General features: G+C 36.7%; 1 protein-coding gene across 2 annotated transcripts in view; it reads right to left on the bottom strand.

The window, feature by feature from the left end:
• The window catches only part of otud7a (OTU deubiquitinase 7A), a 78532-nt gene that overhangs the window by 28063 nt on the left and 25178 nt on the right, over positions 1-25291 (bottom strand). For both annotated transcript variants that reach the window (XM_082159835.1, XM_082159836.1), the window contains exons 2-4: positions 19452-19573; positions 14836-14966; positions 102-284 (exon numbers count right to left, since the gene is read on the bottom strand). In XM_082159835.1, the coding sequence (XP_082015961.1) occupies positions 102-284; positions 14836-14920 (268 nt within the window). In that variant the 5' untranslated portion in view covers positions 14921-14966; positions 19452-19573. The remainder of the gene's footprint in view (positions 1-101; positions 285-14835; positions 14967-19451; positions 19574-25291) is intronic.

Here is a 25291-nt window from a genome sequence, read left to right as displayed (position 1 = left end):
ACTTTTCATTTTATGATGACTTTAAACTGGTACAAGAGAAAATACAGAGAAAACACACCAATAAGTCAAAACAGGAGGAGCTGATAGAGAGCTCTGCTCACCCTGAGTGTTGTCCTCTTGTTTTTGGGGGCATTGCTCAGGCTTGCTGATGTGCTGCGGGGTGCCGCTACGTTCGGGCTGCTTGTAGAAACGGCCCTCATTGAAGACGTGGGGCAGGTTGGCCGTGTGGACCTGCCGGAGCTGCTCATAGTCATTGAGAGCGGCGCTCAGGTCCCAGTTTTTACCTGATCCACCACAGACAAACAACCGAATTCATGATTACATGGTGAGCATATAGTAATACTTAAACGTAAAAGGTCTTACTTTTTCATTTTCTCTTGCAGGTCAAACTGAAAACTGTCATGGCAGAGCAGCAAAGAAAATAATCTTGCAGAAAAAGTTAAAGGCTGCATCCTAAATCGCATACTTCCCTACTATATAGTAGGTGAAAAAACATGTGACCAGAAGTATGTCCGAAAGAATTCACAGTATAAAAGAGTAGGCAAAAAGTACCTGGATGACCTACTACCGGTGAGATTCTGAAGTGTGCATATGATGTACACTTTACTATCCCATGAGGCCACGGGAGAGGATTTGTGAATGACAGTGAAGCAACGCAACTGACACTGGTAGGATACATGATAATGAAAACATGGCGAATGTAGTACATCCAGATTACATTCATACTATATAGAACGTACATTTTTAGAGGTCGCTAAGTAAATACTTATTCAAATAAAAAGTACCTAATCAAGACGCAGCCATAGTTAGCTAACTCAACAACAGCACACCCTGTTTAATAATTCAGACAAATTAAGTCTATCGCCCCCTTGAGGGACGTAGTTTGTTAACGCCACATTAATCTGCAATAAAACTGATAAGATAATAGTACACACACACTCCAAACCATGCTGTGCACCAAATATCCCAAAATTAGTCCTTTGTTAACATTGATAAAAAATAGGATTTTTAATCTACACCAATTTACAAAGGAAAAAGAAAGTGAAATCAGACATCAGAACATTATAATAATGTTATGTACTATAAAACTATAATGCTTATAATACATTTAAATATTACACACACACACACATACATATAAGTAAAGCAATGTTGTCAACAATATAAATAAACTTGTCTTGCCTTGATCGAAAATCAAGAACAATGTTTTCATGCCCACTAAATGGGAGGTCATTGTTAATGAACGTTGCCTGGTCTTCCTCTTTCATTTCCCCAAGCCATTGTTTGTGTACTCCTGCCAACTCCCATAAGGCTTTTCAGTTTAATCCCAATTACATCATCTGCCAACACGAGTGCCACAAACCCTAAACAATGATGCTCAGCTTCACATCAAGCCTGATAATAAAGGGAGACAAAACGCTTGTCGGCATACTCTGAGTAAAGACAATTTGATGAGATGACAATAAAGATTTGTTTTTGTTCAGTTCGTTTTGTGTTCAGAAATAGAGAAAGTTCATACCAAGGAAAATTGGAGTAAGATCACAGGAAAGACACAGAAGCCAAACCCTCTAATGTGAAATGACAGTCACCTCAAGACTCCTACGCACAAACACAGCTGCTTCCATGTCCTCCAGCTACTGTCTTATCTCCGTAACCCAAAGGCCTTGCAGGGACCAAAGAAACAGGTCCTTCTAACCGTCGAGAGCCTGTGTGTGTGTGTTTCAGGATTTGTGGAAACCAAATGTCCCTGCAAGAATGGCAAAACCTAAATTCCTACATAATGTAAAATGTTAACTTTTTGTATAATTTATACTATATAATATACTACATAATTTTTTATATACCCACTGTGCAGGTCCAATATATTTAAATGCCTATATATTTTTAACTGCACATTTATAATGCTAAAGTTGCTTAAATGTAATTTTTCATGTAAATATTAAAAATATATTTAAATACATCATAGTTAATGACCAGTGACCCCAATTTGTATGGATTTAATTTAGTGCTGTTGAATCGATTAATCGTGATTAATCGCATCTAACATAAAAGTTTATATATATATATATATATATACACAGTATATATATATATATATATATATATATATACTGTACATTTAAAAACGTTTATGTTAGATGCGATTAATCGTGATTAATCGATTTGACAGCACTAATTTAATTACATAAAATATGTATAATTTACAATAAATTTTATATAATAAATAATATTAAAAAACAAGTATAATATAATAAATAAATAAAATCTTACTAAAACTCAAATCTTTTATAATTTGAAGCCTAGCATACATTTTCCTGCGAACTGGCTAGATTTCTATCTGGCAGTCTGAACAGGGTTATTACATTCACTGTAATCTTAGTAGCACCAGAACCCACATCAATCAATACAAATCTCATTGTAGTTTATGGATTTGTACATCCTCTGACCAGCCTGAAATTTTAAAAGACATTTTAAGGTTTAATCGAATGACCACTCAGCACCTCTGATACATGCGTTTTGCGGTTTACTAAGCATTATGTGTCTCAATCAATGTGCTGAAGGCAGTGGATGGAAGCTTCCTGTTGACTATCACTCCTCTGTCTGTCCTTTAGGTGTACAATTTGATTTTGTAGACATTATCACATATTGCGGGTACAATCAGACCACATAAATATATGAAATATGTCAATAATCAGTGCTTTTAAATTCTAGAGCTGGAAGTTTTCCGGTTCCAAACATGGTCAAACACACAATTTAATTAAACAAGTACCCTTGGGAGCTTTGACAGCAAAAGGTTTGCAGGGTTTTAAAGGAAAACATCCTGTTTAATTCCGTTAAATTAAAAAAAATCAGCTATATTCAATAATGATATTGAACTGATTCCAAATATCCTTATATGTGAGTTTGAGACTTGAGAATTGAGTTTATATATATATATATATCTTTTAACAATTTACTTTTATTTACTTAATTAAATATATATACATATATAAAATATATAAAATTAAATAAATTAAATTAAATATTAAATAAAATTAATTTATATTTCCATATATATATTTCAGATAATACTATTTATTTCTAACAATATTTTGCAATGTTTACTGTACTGCTTTAGTACATATGAATACAATAAAAATATAAAATTCATGTTATATTTATTTATTTTTATTATATTATATATTATAATATAGTATATTATATTTGGTGGTGTCAAATTGATTATTTGTCTCATCTAAAGTAAAAGTTTGTAAATATATAATATATGTGTCTATATATATATATACAAACTTTTATGTTAGATGTGATTTAACATGATTAGACAGCACTAATTATAGTGATTATATTATAATTATTAATATTATTAATATATCTTAATATTATACACTAATTATATTATAATTATAGCACTATATTATATTATATTACATTATACTGTATTATATTATATATTCTGAAAGGGCCTGGCTGTAATTTAAAGTTAAAGCAGTACAACCAACTTTCAGTGCTAATTTCCTTGTTCTAACAAGACAAAATGAGCAGGTAAAGAATGGAACTGGACAACTGAACAACTCTAATTTGGTGCTCCTCTGTGTCTTTGCTAATGATTAAAGACATTCGCAGTCCTTCTGCAAGATGTTCCTTCAGTAATTAACCTTTTCTTTTCCCATTAATCAGCTACTCCGCTTTATCTACGTTGGGGAGACTTTGTTAATACTTTGTGCGAATGGTCAGTCACCCATGTGATGTGAAGGGACGACACACCGAATATCTCACAGCGACGATCACTATGAAAATCTTTAAGCTTACTGCAAACTGCACACTATACACTGTATTCAACTAGTATAGTATGTAAAACACATTATTTAACAACAAATGTTTCAAACAGTAGTGTACTACAGAAATATAAATATTTGCATACTATGCACTGTGTACAGTACATACTGCAGAAATAAAACAAGTAGTTGTGATACCTTATCAGTCCTTTAGAGGGTGATACAATACACCCCTCACAAACCCCAAATGTAGATTCATTGGTGACACAACTAAAGAATTTTAAATTTAAATATTTATAATGGGCCTTGTTGAATTGCCATCATGAAATGTAATCTCTCAATCACAATAGTGACTCTCTGAATGAAGCTCAAGGCTCATACCAAAATGTCTGCCAGTGTCGACTGAGTCATTTTTCCCAGAACAACCACACAAAGGGCCTGTGCCTGAGATGAAACGCCGAGGCCCTTCCCACTCAGCTTTCCATAACAGCTTCTGTGACGGTGGTTCCGCAGGGAGCCGTTGGAGGGCAACGACAGCCAGGTGGGATGACGTGTTAATGATGAGTGGCGCTGACAACCAGGGACAAATCATTCCACTGCCACAATCAATCAGTCAATCCGACCTAAACACACACAGCCAAGGATCATTTGAGCCTTGTGGCAGATCTTTGATCTGATCTGAGAGCTGTTTTGTGAGGTTTGGTAGAAATTTAGTTCTCAAAGAGCTCCAACTATTTGTCTTGTCAAGGTGAAAGAGTACGATTTTTGTTGTGAATATATTAGCTTTATAACAGTATTGGAGAAGCAACACCCGCCGGAATTTCCCAGCATGCTCGGGACATGCTAAAAACACTTAAGTTGCATCCCAAATGACATTCCAAACTATGTACTATGTACTTATGCACTAGTATGTACAATGTATGAATTTGATAAGGTTATTTTGTCATTGGAGTCTGATGTATTTAAAGCTGCGACAGTCGAGTGCATGAAGTGTCCAACATTCCATACTTAGTTTTTTTTCCGGTTAATTAAAGGTGCTCTAAGTGATGTTGGGTGACGTCACTTCTTGTTGACGTTCGAAGTATTGTCAAACATAACAGAGGCTAGCTCGACCCTTTCTCCCCCACATCCGGTCCCCTCCCCTCCCCCTCCCTTCCGTGTTTCCTGAAACAGTCATGAACCATTTAGAAAAAACAAACTGGATTTACCCACCTGTCCAGCAAAAACAGAGCCACCTGAATGTCGGATAAGAAGCCCTTCTGCTGGCGGAGTTCTCGCCACCTTTTGAACGCTTTTCCAATGTAAATTCGGGACTTCGCGTTCCTTCTCCTTTTCCCTATTCTTTGTTATTTGTTCATCGGAACGTCGTCTCTTTGGTCGTGTGTCGGCCATATCAAAATTCTCAAGAATATACAATTTTAACGTTAGTCGTTGTCTAGGACATCTCTCCTCTAGCTAACTTCCCTCTTCATGCTTCTCTCTCCTCCACTCCCCACACCCCCCTTCATGTGCACGCGCACAAACCCCCCAACCCCCACCCCCAAATCATTCTTATTGGTTATTGGCTGGAACACTGTTTGTTATGTTTCGTGGCCAAGGCTGGGCCAGTTTGTTTTTCTTGCCGTTTGTGGAGCTTGGGCTGTCTACAGAGACCGCGTTTTTTTTTTTTTTTTTTACAGTGTGTTCAGGGGACAGGCAGCTAGCGGATAGTGAGGAGATGTTTGCTGGATGTGACAAAAAAAAGGTTTTGGCCTAAAAAACGCGTGACATTGCTTAGAGCACCTTTAAGTGCATCTTCCAGGTATTTTAAAGTGCAACTTTTCTTTTGGGAATAGTGTGTGTGAACACACTACTCTCACTATTTATACTACAAAACAGCATAGAATAGTGCATAAGTACACATCGGATTGGTATACCGTATGCACCATTAGCAACCACATAGCAATACTACCAACCATCCACGCCAGCAGGTGTCAGTGCGAAATCCAAGACCAATGTATTACTAAGTGCACTTTTACAGTAGTTAAGCTACTGTTAAGCTCATATTTGGTATGTACAGTAGCTAGACAACACTAAGTTGCTAACAAAAAGTAGCTAAGTATGTTAGCTTCCCTTGTGAAAAAAATAGGCCTATTTCATAAACAGCCATGAGTGTACTCCCTTTAAGTGGTCTTTCATTTAATTCATATTATAATATCTACAAGTACTTTTAGGATTTGAAGTGCACTACAAGTGCACACTCAATACAATTAAGTGCACTTCTTTTTCACGTAGGGGGCAATGTGTATTCAATTATATAAATATCAGATATTGTATATACAGATATTTTATATATCTTAAGAATTTACTTGAAAAAACAGCTGTATATTCTTGGTTAAAAAATCTAAAAAGCATGTCAGAAAGGGTGACAACACATCAAAAAGATCAGACTTCCCAATGCTACTTGGGAAAGAAAGAGAGACATTTTTATGAGAGTGAATCTCTAGAGTGTGTCTTAAGAGATCTGAAAAAGAAAAAACACCTGACCTACAAACTGCTGATCAGGAGTAACTAGCATAAAAGCAGTTATGCTAGCTATAAATTTTTCAGTGGCATGACTAGCCCAGCTGTTTTTCCAGTTTGATTATTTCCTCAGCTCACTTGGGCACAGAAAATACACTTCTTTTTAGCATAAAAAGGCAAATTACTAGCAAAAAAAGTGTCATGCTAGTCATGCTACTGAAAAAAATAGCCTAGCTAACATCCCTGCTTGTATGCTATTACTCCTGATCGTTAGTTCGCAAGGTGTTTTTCTGTTTAAACTGTGTGTAAAACCATTCTTATGTAAATTCTTGCAATTAATTTATTGTTTTTACAGAAACTTCTGCTTGTGTTTCATGAATGAGGTCCAATATGTTGCAACTGGATTTGTCCCGAGGATATTAATGGAAATGCAGTGTCCGTCTTAATTGGTTGAATTGAAACAGACATTGTACGACTGCATTCTTGTCTCCTTTAACGGTGAACGGGATTTCACCAAGTACGTGAAATTCACTAAGTATGTTCCTGATCCTGGAACAACATTTCAATCAACCAATCAGATTTGAGGGACAAGATTACAGTTTATGTTGAGTTTAGGTTTACAACCAGGGTGAGGTGCTTCTACATCAGTGTTATTCACCTATCATTTCATTTTGATTTTAGACGCGCTTGGACCGTGCGCACTATCTAGTGGACTTTGTTTTCAAGCGCTCAAGTTACTCACGCATGGGCACCTTCCTCCTGATGACGAAAATTGAAAAAACTGTCACACAGACAGTGAGGGAACCATTGCGTGTCCTACTTGGCAAAATCACGGTGACCCTCTTTTAACCTAGTTTTCATTTCTATAAAAAAAAAAAATAGGAACATAGTACTTTATCCAAATGGATTGCACAACAAGATGAAGTTCGACAAGCAGACGTTCAAAAAGTCGGCTGTAAAACCAAAACCTGTCTTTTTTGAGGAAGACAAGATCACATGCTGATCGGAGGCGGCAGGAAAGGAAATGGAATCAAACCCATGGATTTATGATTCCTGTAATTTTTTTCCCCAAACATTGGCCCTGTTTCACAGAAAAGGCTTAGATTAAGCCAGGATTAGGCCTTAGTTCAATTAGGGCATTTAAGCAGCTTTTATAAACGTGTCTTAGAAAAAAACATTACTGGTATGCATCTTGAGACAAAACAAAACAGTATTTTAAGATCTGTCAGTGCAAGTTGATTTCAGTTAAAACAGCTCAAACATGCATTTTAGCCTGGGACTAGATTTAAGAGAACGTTCTGTGTTTGCTAGGATGCACTCCAGTCAGCTTTAAACAGAGTGCCTGGATCTCTATGACTGACCAATAAAGGGCTGTTCACACTCACAGTGACTTGAAGTGAACAAACCGCTGGCATCAAGCGGCATGAGCAACAGAGACCATTAGTGGCGTGTTTCCAAATAATCTGTGATCAGACTTTCAGAAGCTATGAACAATTCCACAGGCCACAAATAAAACATTCAGCGGCAAAAACGCCTACTAGTAATAATAGCAACATGGCGGCACAAACAGGGCATTGCAGACATATACAGAGGTTATTGAGTGCATGTTACATAAATATCAAGGTTCGTGCAGTGCTTTGTGAACACTTGGAGTGTGCGTGATGGCGGATGGGATGCTGTAGACATGCTCCCGTTCAATAGATCCACTTCTTCCTGCACGTATGCATGAAGGAGATGGAGGTGAAAGGTTCTCGACATTTGATCTGTTCAAGCGCATGTGCAGGATGATGAGGACTTCCTGCTGTTCACTTTCTGGGAACCGCCTCGCATTTATAAGCTTTGCATGATACGGATTACATAACAGCACATTGGGAGAAAATCACCATTTAGTTTTTAGACCTAATAAGCCATAAACTTGTGGAAAAAGATGTTTTCCCCAAGCTTTTTCGGATACAAAGTATGTTTTGCTTGACTGCAGCAGAGCCATTTATTTGGGATCTAGGGGGAGGACTGAAGGCACTTCATAACCTTTTCATTCACAACTACGGCTTGTTAGAGGCAGGATTGTTTTCGGTTTCAGTGAAATGTCAGCAGTGGGGCCATTAAAAGAGCATTAACAAATTGCTAATTCTGAATAACAAGCCTCAGCCTCACTGTTTTTACAGAAGTGCCTCACAGTAGAGCAGTTAGTACTGGTCTGAGAACAGTCTTGTGGGTTTTTTGCAATTGCTATGATAGACTGGGGAATGAAGGTTCTGATCCTAGATCTATTTTCTGAGGAACATGCTTGCTATAAGCATTCAACAGCTATCTATCAACACAGTTCTCAGAGAGGGCCTTAAATGCACATTAGATAGTAGGATTGCTTATGCAACATCTAAAATAGCTGGTTCAGTGCATTCACTCTATGACATGATTTATAGAGAATAAATGCTGGATCAGACAAAACACTCAGCAACCTGCTTAATCTACGGAAATGAAGTAGTGGTTGCATCGTGTGTGTGTGTGGTTCAGGTATACCCTTCATCATGGGGACGTATCAAAGATGGCATTATCCATACTTTTTTTGTTGGGGTCCTCATGAGGAAAACAGCTAGTAAATCATAATAAGTGATGTTTTTTGAAAATGCAGATTGTTTTCTGTGATTTGTAGGTTTAAGGTTGGGGATAGAAAATAGAGTTTGTACCGTATAAAAAAAAAACATTATCCCCCGGTTTCACAAACAATTTTAAAGCCTAGTCCTAGACTAAAATGTAAGTCTGAGCTGTTCCAACTGAAATAAACTTGCACTGACTGATCTTAAAATATATCAGTGCCTTTGTTTTGTCTCAAGATGAACACCAGTAATGTTTTTTTTCTAAGCATGTTTATGAAAATTATTTAAATGTCCTAATTGCACTATGGACTAATCCTGGTTTAGGCTAAACCCTGTCTGTGAAACCGGGCCTATGTCTATGGAGAGTACCCACAAAGATACTGAAACATAACATAACCTAAATTATTATACAATTTAATGATAATATACAAGACTAAATTAAATAAATAATGCTTAATTGCTAAAATCTGAAAATGTTATTATAATAAGTAAATAAATAATTTACAAATAATACAAACAATATACATTATATTATAAATTACAGTACGTAATAAACTATAATCATTAATTTGAGTATAATGCATAAAATGTGTTACATAAATAAATAATAGTATAGTACAGTAAGATTTGACAATTGAGATATAAATAAATAATACTGCTTAAATGAATCTGAACTAGTGTTTTTATAATTTATAAATAATATCAAATAATAGTACGAATTCGTACGAATTTATACGACCTCACTCGTACGAATTTGTACGATTTGTCTAAATCGTACGAATTCAGTGAATTGGGCAACTCCTAAAATATGTACAATTTTGCACAAAAAAAATAAATAAACCTTTGTACGAGTGAGGTCGTATGAATTCATACGAATTAGCCACCTCGTAAAATACGTACGAATTGCAGTGAGATCAGGTTGGTTTCTCCTTACTCCAGTTAAAAACAGTCCTGCTCTATCTGTGTCAGGCTCCAAACAGACAGGTATATCATTACGTGATGATGTCTGATGGTCTAAGGTGTGGGCCTCAGATTGAGGTGGCTTTGGCCAGGCAGGTGAGGACAACACTTGCAGCTGAACAGCCAACGGCAGCTGATGCTGAGTGAGGGCCTAGCTGAAGCAGGTGTGTGTTTAGGTACATATGTACACTTATTCAGCCATTATAACCTATAGCTGATGCTGAGTGAGGCCTGCGCTGAAGCAGGTGTGTGTTTAGGTACATATGTTATTCAGCCATTATAACCTATAGCTGATGCTGAGTGAGGCCTGCGCTGAAGCAGGTGTGTGTTTAGGTACATATGTACACTTATTCAGCCATTATAACCTATAGCTGATGCTGAGTGAGGCCCTTGCTGAAGCAGGTGTGTGTTTAGGTACATATGTACACTTATTCAGCCATTATAACCTATAGCTGATGCTGAGTGAGGGCCTAGCTGAAGCAGGTGTGTGTTTAGGTACATATGTTATTCAGCCATTATAACCTATAGCTGATGCTGAGTGAGGGCCTAGCTGAAAGCAGGTGTGTTTTTACGTACATACATGTGTGTACACTTATTCAGCCATTATAATCTGAGTGCCTTAAAAAAAACTTAAAGTCATACTGGAGTCTGTTCTCTTATTTTTCTACTTTCTTGTTGTTGTATCCCCTTTTCTTTTGGCCTTGCAAAATCCAATGAGTTGCCTCACTGTCTGCCGTCTACATAGGGTGCTACCTTCTAAAGCAGCATCCTAAGTCACGTCTGCCATTATAAAAAAATGTACAATGACTTTCTAATATGTAATTCTGTCTATGATGCTGTAGGACTGGAACATAGCCATATTGTTCATTCTTGTCCACCTTCATGTTCTCTTGTTTTTCTTTGAACACCGTTTCTCAAAAGGCTACACTTCTTTTCTTTTGCTGGCTCTATTCTCCGTCCTGATCTTTTCTAAAGACAGAATATTTCTCTCCCCTTGGCCTTGCCTTTTGGTTTGTGGATCTCTCTCTCTCTCTCTCTCTCTCTCTCTCTCTCTCTCTCTCTCTCTCTCTCTCTCTCTCTTGGCCCGTCTCTTCAGGACAGACTGCACTTGTGTGCCAGTGTCTGCGGCCCTCCACTCCTCAATGAGTTCCACTCAATGGGCACAAAGGTCTCCTGGGGGGAGCCTGGTCGTAAAGCCATCACACCGGGCCCTAAATCTGCCCCGTCGCCCATCGTGGCAGGCCCTCCTTGCTGCCAATCAGAGCAGAAAGTGGACCACCACAAAACCCTTATCACAGCAGAAAAGCAGAAGCCTTGGGACCTTAAAGTGAGTCTGGAACGAGTCGAAAGCATCATCAACAAGCCTAAAGGAACCAGGCAGTTGAAACACAGGTCCTGAGCACTGGCCTAGACAAAGGTTATTATAATAGACATCATGAAAAGAGAAGTTGCACATCAACATATTACACTAGAGAAAATAACTTAGCTTGAATGAAATCTCAAGCACAGTGCCACTGTAGATTTGACGGTGCATTTTGTGCTTGACTGAACCATAAACTCCACACAAGCACACTTGGGGCAAAAATCATGACCAACCCCAAACATATATATATATATAACATATATGATATATATATCAAAAAACACAAAAATAATCTATGACGTGATGCCTTATTTCAGATATTAGGTGAGGTACAAATCTTTAAAGATGCATACTTTCTTTAAAAAGTGTTGAGCTGCAAAAAATCATTGCACATAATGTAGCTGACATACTATTACACGTTTCTTGCAGTTAAAATAGCCATTAAAGAAATAAAAGCAAACTCAGCATGGGGACTGTAAATCAAAAGCACCGTTCACACACTGAAAATTACATTCTCAGTAGCATATACTGTACGTATATTTTAGTGGCACGTAGTGATTTTCTGAAATGAAACTGCTTTTTATCTTTTCTAATCCAATATAAGTTCATGTTCCAGTTAAACTTACTGTTTATACTTACTTGACATATTTTCAGGTTAAATAAATAAACATTATTACTTACACTATCACAAATTACAGTTTTTGTATTTTTACATGAACAATGTAATAAATGTTCTCTTTATTAAAACCAAGTATATTTCTCATTAAGTTTTTATGTATTCTAAAAAAGTAACTTTAAAAAACGCAGTTACAAATTTCAGATTACCTCTATTTTATTTGTGAACAGAGGTTTAGCCATTCTTTTTAATTAGTCAACATATTTTTAGATCATCAGTCATCAAAGCTTGGTAAACACTGCAGGTGTTATGGTGGTCACAGACACAGAGATGCACTGCGCTCACTGTGAGCATCTTCCTCTGAGGACGCTCCCGCCAGGCCCTCTTTGATGAGAGTGGCCAGGTTTGCACCCCTTGTAGTTTGGGATCATGGGGGTCGCAGATGGAGCTCGCAGAGGAGTTTGAGACGGGCCCAGCTCTCTCTTTCTTAGCTCTCACCTGCAGGTTCCAACGCTTTCACTCAGGATCCGGAAGCCCGCCCTTCTGCCCCGAGTAAGAACCCGATGTTAGTGTTATCCAGCTCTGAGGAGGTGGATATCGCTAGCATCGAGGCAGGGGATTTGGAGAATTTGCCACCTCTATCCTCTGCTTATGAGGAACTGGTGGAAGTTGTTGCTTGTGCCGTGGCCAAATTGAACATTGATTGGCCAGTCGAGAAGCAAGAGGCGTGTTGTAAAAGCAAGCTAGATGAGCGCTTCCTGCCCTGTAAAACACAACCTCCACGTCTGGGCCTACCATTCTTTCCGGGCCTCCAGGCAGAGGTGTAGAGGTTCTCTTGCATCTCCAGCCCCAAGAGAATCAAGCTAGGTCAGGCCATACCTGTGAAACAGTTTCAAAAGCTGTTGGGACTCATGGCAGCTGTGTCCAATGTGATTCCTTTTAGCCTTCGGTAAATGATACCACTGCAGTGGTGACTCAAAACCAAGGGGTTTCCCCGAAGGGTAACCCATTTCATGTGATCAAGGTTAAGCACAGATTCCTTCGTTCCCTGGTGATGTGGAAGAAACATTGGTTTCTGTCCTTGCGACCTGTGCTGGGGGTTTTGTGTCATTGCAAAATGCTAACGACAGACGCTTCCCTCACAGGCTGTGGGGCGATCCTAGACGGCCGCTCAACTCGAGGTCTGTGGAGATGGCATCATCTCTCATTGCAAATAAACTGACTGGAGATGATGGCTTTATGTCTAGGTCTGAGGAACTTCTACCCAGATCTCAGAGGCTATCATGTTCTTGTCTGTACAGACGACACATCTGTAGTCTCGTACATAAATCATCAGGCGGGTCTGAGATTGTAACCTCTTTGCAGACTGGCACATCAGACCTCCTGTGGGCTCAGGGGAAACTGCTCTCGCTTAGAGCAGTCTATATCCCTGGGTTCCTGAATCAGGGAGCAGACATCCTGTTGAGGCAGGGGCTGAGGCCCAGGGCTTGACTTCCCCACACACATTTATAAATGTTTACAGCCTGGGCCTGGACTATATACCTGGGGTCTCAAATGCCCTTGTCCTAAGTTGTGCCCAGAGAGCTTCACATTAAGACAGGCATTTGTCAGTATAGCACAATTGGGTATTTCGTTCCCCATAGCATCAATATTCAGACACAGCATGGAGTTCCCTCAAAAGGAACGTCTCAGGTTACAACTGTAACCATAGTTCCCTGAGAAGGGAAAGAGACACTGCATCACCTTGCCATTCTTCCTGCATGCCTATGAGTGGCTTTCTTTAGCCAGTCAGAAGCTAGTCTTGCGTAGCCAGACCTTCAGACTGACAGCAGAAGGCCTGGACTCTATCGCAGCTTTCATTGGACAAGGACCGCCCAAGAGGACATTTGAGTGACGTGTAATGCAACCAATCACAGTTCGTTTTGTCCCACATCATGTAAAATGTAAAGTCGATGTCCCTACAATAACAGACGGTGTGCATCTAAATATTATTAATTCAAGAACATTGTGCAAGTTTCTTGCAACAATGGAGCTACGAACTTTACATTCTTTTGAAAATCCAACATTTAGTTGATCCTGCTAAGCGCTCATTGTCACAGTTTTAAACACGATGGTGTTCTTCTTCCAGGAGGGGGTTTGGCGTCACGCCATTTGTTTCCAGATGGACCATTAAATAAATTGTCACAGAGACAGCGACACAAACGTCTCCCGGACATCGTGTAGAACTCAACCACCCAGATGATGACTTCGAAAATCCAGTTAAGTGTGCCATATGCATCAGACGTTCAGTCAACGGTCCGTGGGTGTGACATCTGAGGCTGAGACTAGTCAGGGTTACCTTTATAGCTTCCGTGGTATGCCATCACGTGTCACAGGGTGACGTTGCACCAATCAGGATTTGAATAGTTGAGGCATCCCCATAGTGTCAACATCAGACACAGTATCTCATTCCCTTCTCAAGGAACCATGGTTACATTTAAGTAATTTAAGGTGGCATAAAGCAGTTGTAAAGTGTAAAGGCATAAAGTTGGTGAGTTCTCTTTACTTTTTAATTACTCTTCCCATTAACACCAATATTTGTTCAAACTGATTTGTGGATGCAGAATCCACATAAAAACCATGGGAGGGATTTATTGCGTGAATGGCCACGATGGAGGCACTGACACTTCTCACAAGACTTTTCCCCATTCATTCTCAATTACCCCCCACCAAACCCACAGCATGCTTTAGAAAGTATGTTACAACTCAATGGGCTTGAAGGAACAAGGAACAATAGATTTAAGGTTTAAAATTAAGACCAAAAATATTTGGATTGGTTGTTCATAAGTTAAGTTCATAAGGTCGGACCTAAATATTTTTAGGGCCCTTAAATGGGGTAACTTTACCATTAAAGGTAACATTAGGTATCTACAACTAATAACCAATAAAATATTAAAAATAAGACATCTGAGCAAAATTATCATCCAATACTTAAGCATCATAAAAAAAATAAAAAAAAAAGGTACAGATCAGGTCTCTTACCTTCTAGCAGGTCTCGTGCCAGACCCGGTTCTGCCCCTGTGGACCGAACAAAGTCTGACAGGACCGCATCCATGTCCAGAGTCATGGGATCATGTGGCTGTGCTGCCTGCCCTGCAGCTTCACACTCTCATCTACACAGAAATAACATAAAAAATCATATACATCAATGTAAAACATCATATTAAAGACAAAACATCAACAAAACAACATGGGCCGAGCACAAAATGAAGTATTGCCAGTACATCAAGCTAGTATTTGCACAAAATTTGCCGTTGATCACATTCAGATTAATCAGAGATGAATAGGACCTGAGGAATGAGTGATACGACTATGAGGAGTGTCTAAAAACTGATCTCACAACAGCTGACGGAGAGACACCTGGGTATGATTAACCCACCGAACTGCTAGGAATACTAACAAACTCCAAAAGAAAAAGTGAGATATATTGTGCTTTACTAAGGTCACAGTGTTGCTAAAGAATGTTACTTTGATATCAATAACGATAATGATATAGTTTAAAATATCCTTCTAAATGTAAAAGAATAGCAGAGTCCACACCACAACTATAACGATAACGGCACAGAGGAACGATATCGTTGGAATCGCTTTCAAAATAATTTTTTTCCAGCTGAAAACTGATAAAAACATTGACAGCCAATCAGAATCCAGCCGACTTTAAAGTGCTCAAGCATTTAAAGCGACAGACAGCAAAACTGCAGCACATGCTTATAATAAACAGGGCCCGGTTCCCCAAAACGTTCTTATCGCTAGGTAGTTCTTAACCTATTCCTTAACCTCTCTCTTAACGTTATGGCACGATTCCCGACACGTTCGTACGCTAAGTATATCTTCTGTAAGTCACACTTTCGTAAGGTTGGTCTGGACCACTCTTAGCTTTACCTTATCACTGTTGCAGGTCTATATGAAAATAATTCTGAAGTTTTAATACACACAGACAGTTCATTTAGGCTAATTCAAGTGTTTTCATGCAAAGAATAAAATTACAAGAAGAGATTCAAAATTCACTGTTTAAATCGTTTTTGATCACTGCCGAGCACCGTACAAAAGATGTAAACTTTTATTACTGAAATGCTGGAAAGTATTTACAAGAACAATATTTCATCGCAGCTCCACCTCAGCGAACAAAAATGGGAAAGAGAAGAAATCACGTAAAATTTTTGAAATGGTTATTGTGGCAGCAATATATGTTACAATTTTAAAATATGTAGGCTATGCTATTATAGGCTATTATAGTTTGGATTATTTTTTATAATATCCAATAGTTCTAATAAATGTATTTTCAACTATTTCTGAAGTGCTTCTTTTATAAAGAACACCACTTTCTAGCATATTATAGTGAAACAGCGCCTGGACAAGAGAATAATTGATTCTCGAGTCATCGATATCAACAGATTCAGCACCATCGCCACGGACAGCACCGGGTAACGTCGCACGTAAGAAGGTTTATCTTAAGCAGCTTTCTAAGGTATAGTTCGGGGAACACGCCTAGTAATGGTATACCTTTAGTTAAGTTATACCTTACGAGTCTTCGTAGCGCGCTAAGAGACAACGTTATCGGGAAACCGGGCCCTGATTAATATCATGCATCGGTGAGGACACAAATAGTTATTCTTATAGACATGGTTATCTATAGTCATTCTTGGTATGAATAGGCCTTAAGACATTATGGGCCAGATTTACTAACCGCTTGCGCCAGCGCAAACCCTCTTTTGGCATTAAAAAACTACTATCAGGATTTACTAAAGACACACAGTGAAAAATAAGCGCTGAAAAGGCGTGGACAGTTATTTTTTGCGGCTGACCTTTATGCATTTGTAAGAGTTTCCCTTTAAGACGCAAAATTTATAGGAGGAGAATATTTAAATGAATCATGCAAAGTGATTTACTAAGGTTTGCGCTTTTCAATTTACTGGTATTTGCGCCATTATTTACCGCCCCCAAAAAAGCATGTCTTAAACCAGAAGTTAATTTGGGCTGCTTTGGTAGATTGCGTTGGTCATTATGGAAATGATCTGACTGCGTCTGTGATCTTCAATTTGTCGTCAGTCGCAGAACTTTTTTCTCTCCCATCTGCGCTTTTATGGAATTGCGCTCTTACACTAATTTGCCCTGTTTAGTAAATCTGGCCCTAAGTTGTGGTGAGTCAATAACCAATTGTGTGTGTGTTTTGGTGTGTTCGCAGTGTCACATGGCCATGTGAGTGAGTCATACCACTGGACAGACTGGTGTGATGTTTCAACACTGTGATGACATTATGCCGTGTGGAATTTTTATGCTGGGCTACATTGGCTGTGACATTCTGCTCAAGGCCATTTTTGTCATTGGCTTATGAAATGCGCCATTGTTTGATGCTGGTGAGATCAGTCCAAACCAACTATGCTGGCAGGAGGGCAACACCTACAGGTTAGCTGCAATAACAGAGGACTGTTTATCCGCGCGCGTGTGCCGTGTGTAAGACGACCGGACCGATGGCCAGCAGCTTCCGCACCATGCATCACACAAAAATTAGAGGAATGTGGAGCTGCCCATAGTGGAGAAAAGCCTTAACTTCCCACTAGTTAAATTATTAGCAGCAGTGCTGTATTTAGCATGCTAATAGCTAGCTGTTTTTAAAAACAAGAGAGCATATTATGCAAAGGTCCCACAGAAACACTTCCAATCTAATTTTTACCTAATTTTTGCACACTGGCATGAAGCATGTTTTCAGTCACTAATCTAAACTGAACAGCCGAGAGCGAATTTCCAAACGATTCAAATCCACTGCACTTTGAGTGAGACTACAATACCTGTAATAACATTCTGCTACAGCCATTAGAGAAGCCTGACTAACCCTGCAGAATTAAACGCAAGATTAGATCATTCACCCTCTAAGAGACAGAGCACATTAACAATACCGGCGGCTGGTTTCTTTTTGTGCTTTTTGATAGGTCACATCTGTGCTGCCAGATCTTGTCAGGTTCCAACAGATGGCAGAATGACATAATCGCAGAAAGCCTTGATGACCTTTACTCAACTTGTGTGGTTAATACATGTGTGAAAATTAAAAATAAATGTAAAATATACAAATATAGAACATAATATAAATATAACATATATACATAAAAATAAAAAAATTACTCAATATTCAGTTTTTGAATGTGCTTTTGAAATATGATTGTATTTTTTACGGATTTAAAATAAAATAAAATTTTTATAAAATATTAAAAACACCAAAAACATATATATCTCCATCATATCCAGATAAGGAAACTTTTCTCTTGTCATATGCCTTGCATTATTCATCAGAAAGCCCAGCACTTTAGCAGCAGTTTAGCTGACCCACTTTCATCCTGCTCTTTGCTTTGTGAGGTACGTGTGGGGCTGCGTTGGGCCTAACCGTAAGCAAAAGCAGTTCAGTAATGCACTCAAACCATTAGCTCAAAATATCCAGCGGTTCCATATTTAAACCACTGGAATGTATGTGGGTATAACCGTTTATAAAACACCTCACTTGAATTTAAATTACGGAACCACTGCCCACCGAATGACCCGTTCTGTAAGGCACAATGATCTTCATCCAATAAAACTCAAACATGAATATGTCAAAAGCCACAGCCCCAAAAAACTGTGTCCTTGTCCTTGCTAGCATGTGTTTAAGATCTGGATTGAGAGTGATTTATGTGAGTTTATCCTAACAAGTGGCCACAGCCAATTTATAAAAAAAAGTAAAAAAATAATTAAAAACGTTTCAAAATGCATTTTAAAAATGGTTTGTGCCCATCTGGGTTCTGATAACAGAAATAGCCCTCTAGATCTTCAGTGAACATGCTAACTTTCATTTCTGAGATCTCTACAGCATGAAATGACAGTTGCTGTAAGAATCAGCCAAATAAAAAAAATTAACAGTGTTGGTATCCACATCCACCATTATAATATAATATAATATAATATAATATAATATAATATAATATAATATAATATAATATAATATAATATAATATAATATAATGGTGCATTTGTAAAGTACATATAATTAATAATTCTATTGTAAATAATTCTATTTAATCATTAGTATAAAAGTAAAAATATAAATGTTGTATAGTATTTTAAATAGTATGTCATTTATAATATAATATAATATAATATAATATAATATAATATAATAATGTTGTACTGAAGCATAATTTATTACAAACTACTTTTTTGTAATATTTTGACCAATGGATTCCATTTGAAACAATGAGTTCCAGTTGTATATGATTAACAAACATTTATTTAAAATAATTATTAGTAAAAATTATTCTGAACGTTTTTGTTGAAGATTGTACAAAGAGCAGTTTCTAGCAGCTGAAATATTAGAGTTTGTCATACTATAACTATAAAATGTATATTATTTTAACATTTACACAACTAAAGACTTGTTTTTTTCCGGGTAAATCAACACATACAGTGCAGGAAAATGTCAATGAAATTATGCAATGACCGGTATTAAAATCCTATGTAAATTTGCTGAGCTTTTATCGAGCTTCCGCGGAAACAGATTCCGCGTGGGCCTGGTGATGTTCCTCTGAAACCATCGAAATAAAAGACGAGCACATGAATAAAGGCATTCTTACGTTCTGTGTTCTCAATGGGAGTTGAGCAGCCATCTCACCACCATGGTTATGTCTGAGGTCACACACTCCTCTTGTCTAGTCCATGGCTGGCAGGTGAGGAAGACTCGGGCTCAAACGCAGGCCTAGAAAAAGAGAGCGAGAGAGAAAACGATTAGTGCACAAATCTCACATAAACTCTTGTGCCCTATAAACCACAGTAATGTTGTCTGACTTAAGGCACATTATGCAAGTGTGACCCAAAATCCCACTGACCCTCTTAAAAACCCTGCAATTTTATATTGCTGTTTTTGTTCAAACACAGCAGTCATAGCTAATGAAAATTGAAAAGTAAAAAATTTAATTTTTACAGTCACTAACATCACTAAACAGAGAGTGAAAACTGTTGAAAAGACTTAATAAATGTGCAGGAAGACACACGTTTATCAACAAGATACTCAAATTGTGTCAAAAACTTTGCCTTTGTTTATTTAAATGCATATTTTTTTTTGTTTACCCCCTGTTTCAGTGTTGAAATATGTATATATATTATTTAATAAATATTATACATGTTCAAATATGTGTTCCAAAGTTTGGTGCTCAAGTGTTGAAAGTGATACTGCGGGGAAAATGTTCATAACGTTCAGGGGGGAAAGCAAAAGTTTATAAAATGAGATCCATGTTTGATAGATGGACCATTTGATTAGATCAGAATTGAAGTAGTAGAGATGAGGAATGTGAGAACCGAGTGAAGACCGAAACTTGAGCCCAGTATTCACTGATCACAGTGATGTAATGCTTTACATGAACTAGTCCTCGTGTCCCATGAGAGAGGAACATCGTTCTCCTTCATGACAGATGACAATGTCTGTCAACCATCTAATAACAGACATGAATCACAGCGAATTTATTAAGGTATTTCTGAGACGACGGAGCAAGTGTAGTGAGTGTGTGTGTGTGTGTGTGTGTGTGTGTGTGTGTGTGTGTGTGTGTGTGTGTGTGTGTGTGTGTGTGTGTGTGTGTGTGTTAGATAAATTTGCTCACATTAAAGTTTTTGAACAAACCACAGGACCAGTTCTACTGATTTCAATATATACAGAAAATGAGTAGTTGTTGCTTATAGAACTATTTCTTGTGAGAGGACACAAGTTAAAATCTAGAACTTAATATCAATGAATCATGTGTTTATAATAACGAATAATGTAATTTACACCACTGTCATTTACAGTCATTTACACTGTTTGTCAGTAAAAATCTTCAAAATCAAGACTTGCATTGAAAAGAGTAAAGAATATCATTGCAATTTTTTTACTCTGTGTTTTATTTGATTTAATTTGATCATTTTGAGATAAACATCTGAGATATTTATTTCAGCCCTTAAAATTGGGTAGGTTGGTTAATAATGTATACAGTTTACCAGTGTAATATAAAATAAGAAATAAAACCACAGAAAAGAGATGCCATAATAGTTTTTCAGTAGTAATTGTAGCAACTAAAGTAATTTTGTGGAAACTATGGCATTTTTTGTAAGCGATGTGTGTGTGTGTGTGTGTGTGTGTGTGTGTGTGTGTGTGTGTGTGTGTGTGTGTGTGTGTGTGTGTGTGTGTGTGTGTGTGTGTGTGTGTGTGTGTGTATACTATCAGCGATGAGGTCATTCTACAGGCACAGAAACATTATGCATACACAATACATATTTGATGCCTCAGCAGGCCCAAAAGTCTCAGACGGCAGCAGTTTCTACAGCAAGAGTCCTTTGAGCGGCTGTAACCTCGACAAGCAAGAATCACAAGACATAATTCACAGCTATGCATGCTGTACATTTCCCTCTCCTCCCTGTCATTTCATCCAGCACACAGAAGAACGGCTCACAGCTCTGACAAGACATTTATAGAATGGCTGAGTCTGGTTTCACAGCATTAGACTGGGGAAGAGATGGACATCTACATTAGCCCAAGGGTCAAAGGTCAGGGAAGGAAAAGAGGTTGAGAGAAGAAGAGAGGAAAGACGACTACTAGGAAATTCTACCCCATTTAAGGCCCTCTATATATGAATGTACGGTTACACTTTATTTTAAGGTTTCCTGTGTAATTATATAATTAAGTACTGAGTAATATTAAGAAACTACATGTACTTACTATAGGGTTAGGGTAGGATTTGGTTGAGGGTTAACTATGCATAATTTACTGTTATTACTACGGTAAGTACATGTAACATATAGGACACTGTAAAATAAAGTGTTACCAGATATACTCCTAAAAACTGACAAAACTATTTTTAGTCAACATTTGAAGTGGATCAGAACCTTTCATCAAAGTTATACATGAATTTTTAAGCAATACATGTTCTTGCCCCCCCCCCCCATCCCCCCATCCCCCCATTCCCCCATTTCCATTCATTGATGCCAAATTTAATAAGCCAAACTTGCAGCTACTGCTGAATTTTAGTAATAAATGAGGAATAAAGTACAGATATACCACCTCTAATGGACATCCACGGTTTCCGAAGAAAGCTTTTAAAAGTATATAAATGGAGTTAATTAGAAAAACTGAAAAAAAGAACATACTTTATTTATCAAACAAATATAACTTCCACCCACACGTGTATTCACAGAAAACATGAACCAGTTTGTTTACACATCATCATGCCGCATTGACCTGGGAGCACAAGGACCTGAAGGAAGCCTTCTAGTATTTATGAGCCCACGTTAACAAGCTAGAAAACATTCACAGTAAAAGTGTGAGCGCGAGAAAGACCCTCGCTCTCACCTCCATCTCCGATTTAAAACACTTTCCACACGGGCCTCACCCCTGCCACGGTGCCACCGCTCACAGTCGACAGAGAAGCCGTTGTCACCATCAACAACATTTCTCATTCATCACATTTCCTTGTTCTCCCGCTGATCATCAATGTTTCCACGGCTAAATTTAACACAGTAACCTTCAGAATTGCGCTCAGAGGCTGCGAGGTTTATTTTCAGAGTGTCAGACGTCTGGCAGCGGTGGAAAAATGTGCCATCACACCCAACTGATATGCAAAGAAAGTGTGAGAATTATGGGAAGCAATTACTCACAATTTCTACATAATATGTACATTGAGTAAGTGTGCATGTGTGTGCGAGCGCAATTTTTTTAAGTATAAAGACACAAAAAAATCTAATATGAACTTAAATGTATATAGACATATATTAAATATATTTTTGTACAAATGCAACATAATATACAGTATTGCAATGATATGCTGTAGCAATGTTATGTACAATTATTGTTAAAAATTTAATTAAATAAAAGAATAAAAACTCAATACAATATGTATCATAATCATATATTATAAAATATAATGTTATATGTTCATAAATTATTATTTTGTATTAATTAATATTGAATTATTATTATTTTATTATTATTTATAAATGGAATATTTCGTATTAATATTAAATTATTATTAAGCACTATGCAATTAAATTTGACTTGATAATAATATAATCTAATATAAGTTAAATATAATCTAATATAAATCTCAAACTTAATGTCAATGAATCATATGTTTATTAATAATATAATATTATATTATATATATATATATATATATTGCTATATAGATAATAATCTATATAATAATATAATGATGTATAATGTAATGTAAAATTTTACATACTATAACTTAATATGTATTTACATATGTACAAATATATGTAATGATATAGTATAATGTAATTTAATTAATATATTATATACAAAATAACAATATTAAATATAAATATAAATATTAAATAAAAAAATATTAATCACAGAAATGAACATGTGATATTATATTATATTATATTATATTATATTATATTATATTATATTATATTATATTATATTATATTATATTATATTATTAGTTCATGCATTTATTTGTGGGTTATGTTCTGTTCTGTTGAATTTTATTTTTAATTTTCTGTCCTGTTTCCTTAAGTTCCTCTTTCCCCGTTCTGTTTAGTTTAGGTTCCTTGGTTACTATTTATTCCCTGGTTTGTTTCTATATCCACCCATTAGTTTCACCTGTATCTAGTTTAGTTGCCTTTGTTCAGCACTGTTTTTTTTAATATACCCCTGTGTTTCTTTGTCAGTTCTCATTTTGTACTTGGTGTGGTTTGCGATTTCTACTAATTACCTCCAGCGGTCTACTGTGTTTTGAGTGTAACCACTGTTTTTGTGCGTGTGTGGCTAACACCCTAACAATACATGCCCAACATATTTTATTTTGTCTAGAGACATGGAACCAACACTCCTGTCATGTCTATAAAACTTGATGAATGCACATACTCAAATGAATCCATCGCTGATCTATGAAGCTTTGGTAAAGACAGGTTAAAGAGCTCTGCGACACTCCTGGACATAATGAGCAACATCGATCAAACCTGCCAATAGAGACACAGCATTCACACACAACATCTGTGTGTGTTGCATTATTCAAGCGTTCCTTACTACCGCTTCCACAGGTGCTCTTCAGGTACATACGCATTACACACACACACACACACACACGCCTGGCTGCGTTCCCTGACTCTGAGCCTTCAACATGCAGCCGATTACCTCATAGACCTGCAAAGCCAAAGAGACACAGCTGCAGGTCTAGCAACCCCAAAGAATTCTGGGATACAAGCCCAGCGATGAAAATAAGACTCAGGACATGTCACGCAGTGCTCATTCATCCATGTGTGCTTTAACAAGGCCAGACTCAGAGTTTACAAAAGTGTGTGCTGCCTTCTCTATGACTCGCACACTGACTGCATACAAGGAGCCATTCAAACCTTCTCATGACTCGCTTTCTGGTTCAGTCAAAGTTGTTTTTCATATTAATCGAGTCATTAAAGGCAAAATATTGCAGGTTAAGCTCTATTGACAGCATTTGTGGCGTAATGTTGATTAAAGGAATTCATTTGGATTCATCCATCTTTTTTTGTTTTTAGAGGTCTCGATAGAATCATAATAAAAAATGTTTTTCTCATTTTTCAATTCAAAGCAACAAATCTTCATTCTGTTCTCGTAGCATCTGTCATTTCCTACTACACTGTGGCAATTATGTTTTTGGGATATGTACTATGGTAATACCATGCTATAATTTGAAATAACTTGGAGTAACGTAAAAATGATAGGTGGAATATGGTAATCATTTAGTAACAAAGTAACATGGTATTAACATCTGCATCATCAATACTACTATATATATATATATATATATATATATATATATATATATATATAAGCAGAAATAATAATTATGTAATAATTTTCACACATTTTTAATATGATGTCACCAACCGCCTGTCATACATACAGTAGATACAATAATAATAATTATTATCTTTTAAAATAATAATACATTTTTATTGTATTAAAAAACAGACAAAATAAAATAAAAAAATTTGTTTTAAAACATTACAACATTATACATTACTTTAATATAATATAATATAATAATATTTGTAAAATATATATATATAGATAATAATCTATATAATAATATAATGATGTATAATGTAATGTAAAATTGAACATACTATAAATTAATATGTATTTACATATTTATGTAAATGATATAATATATAATATTATAATTATAATATATAATGATTAATGATATAATATAATGAAATTTAAAATAAGTATATAATATAATATTTCAAATCTCGAACTTAATGTCATCTGTTTATTAATAATATAATATAATATAATATTTTAAATTGTTCTATAGATAATAATATAACCACAACTCTTGATATGTATCATGTGAGAAAACAACTTGTTCCCCGATGTTCCCATGTGCCTTGTACACTACTGAACACACATTAAACACAAACATTTTCCTCATAAATCACT

The sequence above is a fragment of the Leuciscus leuciscus genome, assembly GCF_965113295.1.
Source record: "Leuciscus leuciscus genome assembly, chromosome: 25".
Lineage (NCBI taxonomy): Eukaryota > Metazoa > Chordata > Actinopteri > Cypriniformes > Leuciscidae > Leuciscus > Leuciscus leuciscus.
The sequence above is the reverse complement of the archived record's forward strand: the minus strand, read 5'-3'. Positions and strand labels throughout refer to the sequence as shown.